Below are 7516 nucleotides of genomic sequence, written 5' to 3' on the forward strand. Positions count from 1 at the left end.
CCTTTGGGGTATCAAATTGTCAATATATAACTTGAGTATATCAAAATTAAAATGTGTAATTTGTACTTAATATATAATAGTTTCTTCTGCTTTGCACCTATACATCCTTCTCCCCCTTTTTTTAAGCTCTTATATACCATGAATCTTTCCTATTATTTGGTACTTTAATACATGCCGTTATGCAAACATGAAAATATTCTCTCGAATATTTTCCATGTGATACCCAGATGCTAAATTATTTAGAAATTTTTACCTCTTAATGTATGTTGAATTTACTATTAAATTACTCTAGCTTTATTCTCAATTTGCGCTAATTTTTATTTTAAAAACGAATTTGGATGGAAAAAAACATTGAAGATCAAAAAAATTAAAAAATTGATTGAAAGAAAGAAAATCAAAAAATCACCATGTGAGTGTCACATGTGAATATTAGAGGGACATTCGCGCATCTGCATAACAGAAAGTACTAAGATGTCAATCTTAAAACTTCAGGATGTAAACAATAGAGGGTATATCAGTGCAAAGCAAGGTAAAGTATAACGTGTTTAAGTGCTAATTAGCTAGTTAAAAAACGTGAAAGCTTGAGCTATTAAAATTCAATTAGCCCTCGAACATTCCCCCGCAAAATGCTCACTGGCTGATGACTGCTCCGCTACGCCTTTGGTTAATAACCCCAGAATCTCATCTCCCCTACGATCCTCCCTCCTCTCTCGTCTTCTTTATCTTCAAGGGTTTTTAGCTAAGTCCCAATATTTTGCTTTGCTCGCCGTTGATAATCTCCTTGACCACAGACAATGCTGATGTCAAAGCTGAAGAAACTCTCGACGCTCAACCCCCTTTCTTAATCCCCAAGTCCAACCTCTCCACAAAACCCCGCAAAAATACCCCAGCCCAGATGACTTCGTAGTCCAATACCTCACCACCTCCCTTGGGCTTCTCCCTCGCCCAAGCCCTCAAAATTCCTCAGCCAACCTCACCCACGTCAAATCCCCTCAAAAACCAGACTCCCTCGTCGCCTTCTTCAAACCCTGATATCCGCCTGCGTGCCGAGGCTACTCTGCGCCAATGCCGCCAAAACCCTCAAACCCAAGCTCGACACGTTGAGGCGTGCGCGGGCTTCGACGGCCCCGTCCTCGACAATAATGAGTTTTCCCAGTCGAGACGTATACAAACCATTTGCACCCCTGATAGAAATTCAAGCTAACTTATTGACCATTACACGAAGCATGTGTACAAATCTACACAATCAGAAATTCCAAAGTATTTTTAGTGCTCAAGGTTGTTGGTTAGGACTAGAATTCAAAGTTGAACTAAACATACCTAGCTGCGGATGCGATGAGCAGGCTATTGCGAGAAGGAATAAGCAAAAGTAGGTCATTAAAGACTCACTAACAGCGGGACATCAGCTACAGAATAAGCGAGAGGTAGAGCCAAAAGGTTGCAACGCGAACCTCAGCAGTCCAAGAGCTCAACAGGCACTGTGTTGGCAACTCTTCACAAACCTGGTTAAGGTCTTAACCAGGTTAACATTGATCCCGAGAGAAATCAATCACAACCTGGGCACCTGCGGGTAGAGTAGCCAAACACCCACCGTGATGTAAAGGAACAGAACTGCCCCACATAAAGCTTAGAACCGCCGTTCACGGTATTCCCTTTAGAACCGCGCGAGCGTAAAGCGCGCAAAGCTAAGAACCTCCCGCATGTACATGTACGCGGGCAGTTCTGATAGAAACCAAGACTCATGAAGCATAGCAAAGGGGGAGCTCAGAACACAGATGAATAACAATGAAGTACAGCGAAATTCGTCCCAACGTACCTAAAAAAAGTACCACTTTTCTGCACACGTGCATCGTTAAGCACAAAAGGAATTGTCCTGCAAGCAATTCAAGGGTCATGCCCACCACATATTACATTAGCTTAAATCGCCGTCTATAAAACCATAAAACTGCCACTCTAAAACCAAGTTCAAAACACCTATCATAACAGTAACGAGCTTAAATCCTTTTCAATTATCAGCGAGCATAAGGTGACAGTCGCAATTATCAGCGATCATAAGGGGAAGGGCGCCCTCCCCTGCCCCCCGCCGCCTCCATCGTAACGATCACCACCTGATGGTGCGTACCTGTCGCTCCCATAACGGTCACTTCCATAACGATCACGCCCACCGCTGCTTCCGTACCTACCAGTGTCCCTACTCTCAAAACGGTCCCGATCCCCAAAACGCCCACCATCATACCGATCATCCACATAGCGGTCAACGTAGCGATCTCCACCTCCAAAGCGGTCCCCGCGCCCTCCACCACCGCCTCCAAACCGAGAGCGAGAAGGTAATCGACTGCCAGCACCGCTGCCACTGGCAGAAGGGCATTCTCGAGCCCAATGTCCAGGTCGCCCACACTTGAAGCAATCAGAGCTCCCGCCCAAAGGTGAAGGACGGTCACGGTCGCGGTCACCGCCGCCACGATAACCTCCCCTGGCACCGGAGGAGTAACTCCTCTCGCCACCACTGTAGCCATAGCCAGGATCATCTGAACCCATCTTCGGCTGAGCCTTGTTGACGGAAATGTTTCGGCCACCAAGGTCTTGTCCATGCATCTCAGCAATGGCATCTTCCATGGCCCTTCTGTCTGTGAAAGTCACAAATCCAAATCCACGTGGACGACCTGTGTCTCTTTCCAGCATGACCTGCAAACAAAAATGTAGTAGTAAGCATTTACCCAAATAGAAATGGAAATTTTGTAGAAATAAAAATATAGAGAAAGTAGCTGCAACTTCTGACACTTTGATCCTTTCTGAACAGTTCAGGAAGAATTCAAAGAAAACCATAACCGACATAGAAAAGTTGAGCAGTGTGAGCACCATGTTATATCGTCTGTTTTCAAAACAATGCAATGACACAAATTAGATGTGTAAAAATTAATAACGGTGAAGAGAAATTAAGAATGGTGAAGTGTCAAAAACATCTGGAGTTCAACAAAATCGAGCTTTACACAAATGAGAGGACTGACTCCGAGCGTGCTCTAGGCTCAAAAAGAATGAGTCGGAAAATTCAGAAATTTTCTAAAACATACTCAAATGTATGATGCGGATATTGTAAATTCTCTACAGGAAAAGAAAAAAGTTAAAATATATACAAGCAACAAATATGCACAAAACAGTTGCACATGAGCAACATGCTTGTTGACTACCTTAGCAAGTATTAAGAACCGAATGGCGAATCTATTCTGACTTTACAAATGTTATTCAAAAGAACATTATGAATATTCAAAAATTGAATGCTAGAAAGATGGAAAATACAAAAATTTAACCCCCACGCATTTTATTAATTAATACAACCACATAAGGATAAAGAATTTTAAGTTTATGATGCATGTTATCCGATAAGGCAAGTATTAACAACTCAAGCATTTCAGCATGTACCCATGTAAAACAAGGAAATAAAAAAAATCTCTTTCAAGAATAAAAGCAAATTGTAATTTTTTATTAAAGGACAAAAAGCACTGCCAGATTCTTTTTTGCAGTAAATCAGAAAACAAAAAAAAATCAATAGTCAACAATACAGAGAATAATAACATAAAGCATTAACTTCTAAAATAGAGAATACACACTACATTGCACATATAGCTTGAACTGCATAATGGGTGAAAGAAGACCCATCATTGAAGGCCTTAAATTCATAATCTCAACAATGAAGCAAACCAAATAAGTTACTTCTGAGCTATAAAGTGGACTACCAATAATAAACCTCTATAATGCCACCTAACAAATGAAAGGCTTTTTGTCCTGTGTCCAACTTTTTTAACTAAAATATGGATATGCTAACACATGACTGAATTTTATTTCAAATAATAATAAAAGGGATAAAAGAATCATTAGTTCATGCAGTAAGAAGAGGGGCTGCATCGAACAACAGATTACTCATAGGTGTGATGTAACAAACTTTATATTTTTAGATTACAAAACTTTAGACTATCAGTTAGTCATAGATAAAACAGTTGCCGCAATCAAATATGTAGACAAATATAAGAATTTGTAGCATTTTAAAGTACCAAACAAAACCACAGAAACAAATCCCACAAAGCATGGTTCTTCATAGAGGGGAATGCAAAAGTTAAATCTAGATTCTAGAAATGTAACCTACTTTTACATTTCAATATAGATAGTTAATATTATAACAATTAGGATCTACTCTGAACAAAGCGAAAATCAGAAACTATGATGCTTGACAAGCCAAATATTATTGAATGATGCATCTTTAACCTGTTGCTCAATTGCTCATCAGAAATGCAGCAGCACAAATTCAAATTAACAATATAAAAATATGAATACCAATTCCACCCTACTTCAGTCAACCATGAAAAAAAATGTATTTACATGCAAAGATGTGCAGAATCTGAAATCTGAGAGAGAGAGAAGATTCGAAGTATAAGAAATAACTCAAAAATGAGTATAACCCTGCATTTAAAAGTCAGATGATTTATGATTGTAGTGATCAGTTTTATAAACAAGCAAACTAAGTTTTACGAAATTCAGCAACAGGTATCAAATTGCAGGACCAATAATGTGATATCCGTGAAGCACATTTTCGCATCAAGCACTAGGTCGACTATAGAACAAAAGCAAGAGTTATAAAAAACAAGGTGAGTCGAGTTTTTACTGCAAGTTTTCAACATTAACTTCAACCCTCTTGATTTGTCATCAATATTTATAGCAAAGGAAAGTATAAGCAAGAGATGGATCAACAACTGATGGCCAATTGAAGAGTACTAGACCTATGTTTTTAGCCATGCCTCGCAAACTCATGCAACCAAGGTAGAGAGCCACTAAAATCCCCCAGGCTCGGATAGTGTCAGGATGAAGAGTTAAAGCTGATTCATGTGACAGATACTCTTCAAGATGTATAACGGGCTGGATGCAAATTAAGTCACATAATTCATACTCTAAAGATTCATACTTGATCAATACTCTAATGCTTCAAAATATATACAACTATGACATTTCATACTTGATCAACCTGCAGAATATACAACCCTTCTTATGTTAGCAAAATAATTTGCATTTCAAATTGCAGAATATTTTAGATATTCTAGAGTATAGGGTAGCATCTAGGCCCACGACTATAGGACTTAATTAGTGCAGCTTGAAGGCCATAAAACTCAGCCAGTTGCTGGACAAACTTTCTAAGACACTGTTTCCATGATGCTGCAAGGCAAACGGCAAATATCTCTAGGACCTAGGTCTTAAATAAAAGAGCCAGAAGCAAGACCAGAAATTCATGCCTTCACTTTACTACAGCAAGCACCTCATATCCCTAACATAAACAAGAAACTTTCCAAGTTATCAAATGAGAAATTGGGTAAGCTTAGGCAGTGAAAACTGTGGATGCAGTTTGTATTACTATCATTACCAAAACAAATACTGTTGAAGTAGATCAGTTTGTGTTTCAAAAAAGAATAAACAAAAAAAAATCAGAGGATAAGATCCTCTTGTTCAATGAATATGATGTTGGAGTATAGATAGTCAGCAAGCAAATTATACACACAGGCAAGTATAAACAAAACAAGAAATTATATAAATTGAACAATAAGAAGAAAACATATCATGTAAGGCAAAAACTTACTCAAAGACCAACATTTATCTGTCATCCAAGACCATGGTTGATCACAGGTCTACCAAACTATGAATGTACATCCTACTACTTGCAGATGTTAGCAGAAAAGGGTGGTCTCAAGCAACATTTAACTCCCAAAGAACATTAATTGGTCATCCAGATCATTGCTGATCACAGATATCTATTACCTGGGGATGAATGCATGTCTTACAATACTTGCAATGTGACCAGAAAAGGGTGATCTCGATCTCAACTTGCAAGGAGCACTAGTGGTTAAGGTCTCTAATAGTGAAGCCAGTTGTTCTTCTCTGTTGTTTACCATGCTTGTCAAATATGCTGCCTAGAACAATGCTGCCAAAAATTTTATTCATACATAAAAAAGCAACCTGCATCCGCATCACCATAATAACATGAATGAGAGGGTGGCACCAATTACAACCTTAATCATCCTAGACACCCTCCTAGCAACCTCAAAGTATTTGGTTCATCAACTAACTGCCCTGTCAACTGAGGAATGCTCGTTGTTATTGCACTCATCACAATCTTTTCATAAATAGCATCATACATCATGATAAAAAGAACAACCTAACCTATTGTGACAATGAAACAAAAAACCAGCTCGACATAACAAAATCAGCACAACATTCTCAGTCCTGCGCCGCCAAAGAACAAAAATCTGATGGTCACATTTATTATCTGAAAACAGTACAATCACTGTAAGCAGCATGACAAACAAAACCATCAAAACAGGTCACTCTTCTAGTGTGAACAACTGCCATTCCAACTGATTCTGAAAGAACATATCAATCTCACTATCAGCTGAGCCAAATGAAAAAAGCTTATAGCATTAGAATTCAGCTCCACTGGGAACCAGCATTTTCTTCAGCAACTAATGCCCACAACTCAATCATCCAATCTAGTCATGCAACAACAAGAAAAATCCTAGCACATGAAGTTTAAACTCTACAGAACTGAGAAATTAGCACTTTGACCAGCTATAAGAGATGATCAAACTGCATGAAAACTAGAGAACAATCAGAGCAACCACATCAGCCCATTGGATCCAACTTTTGGGGTCGGCCACACAAATCCTACTCTTCCACTAAATTATGCTAAGGACCATCTCCTCAATTAAGTTTATCATCATCTCGATCAAACCGATTATTCTATTAACATCTATCAACTGCATAGAAAAGCTAGTGCATCTCCTTTCCAGATTACCAACTGAAATGCAGAATCCTCCAAAAGATGTACCTCCAACAACTTACAGACTAGTATATCCACCGAGTGAATGATATGCAATACATGCAAAGCTTTTTGCTTGACCATGAAAAAACATATCTTCATTTGGTTCACATGTAAGGTACTGTAGTCTCATTTATTTGCCATGCTTGTTAACGCATTGCTTGTTTATGCAGGGCCAAACCTTCAGTCTCTCCAAAATAACAGCATTCAATATAGATACCTAACCACCCATAACGTGCCTCTCTGGTGAAGCAACAACGCCATTAATATCCAAAGTTATAACAAAGAAAAACAAGTGTCAAGCTCAAAATATATCAGCAGAAGCCTACGTTACTATTTAGCAGCAGCACCCACATGATGTGAAATTTTTCTCTGCACCAAGAAATATCGCATTCTACCATGGACCTTTAAGTATTTTCATCTGTAAGCTGACTGTATAAGTTGACATCATGAAACCACTCAAACTTTCAACACTCGAGTATCAACTGGATTCAGTGTAATCTCATATGCACAGACAGATAAAGCTTTCTACTGCTGATGCTGCACAGGCATATCAATATCGACCGTGCTGCAAGCATCCCTGACTGGTAGCTAACGGTTAACAGCATCGGCGTTTCCTCAATAACAAGCATAGCGGTTATAACTCATGGTAACAATTTC

General features: G+C 39.0%; 1 protein-coding gene across 2 annotated transcripts in view; it reads right to left on the minus strand.

The window, feature by feature from the left end:
* Positions 1781-7516, minus strand: part of LOC109834070 (glycine-rich RNA-binding protein RZ1C) — a 9363-nt gene continuing 3627 nt past the window's right edge. Inside the window, exons 1-2 of one of the 2 annotated variants that reach the window (XM_020401967.1) lie at positions 5621-7509; positions 1781-2685 (exon numbers count right to left, since the gene is read on the minus strand). In XM_020401967.1, coding sequence (XP_020257556.1) covers positions 2050-2682 — 633 coding nt within the window. In that variant the 5' untranslated portion in view covers positions 2683-2685; positions 5621-7509 and the 3' untranslated portion in view covers positions 1781-2049. Of the gene's footprint in view, positions 2686-5620; positions 7510-7516 lie in introns of those variants that run through there. The other variant, XM_020401966.1, reaches the window with a different exon arrangement.

This window comes from Asparagus officinalis, chromosome 3 (genome assembly GCF_001876935.1).
Source record: "Asparagus officinalis chromosome 3, Aspof.V1, whole genome shotgun sequence".
In the NCBI taxonomy this organism is placed as follows: Eukaryota; Viridiplantae; Streptophyta; class Magnoliopsida; order Asparagales; family Asparagaceae; genus Asparagus; species Asparagus officinalis.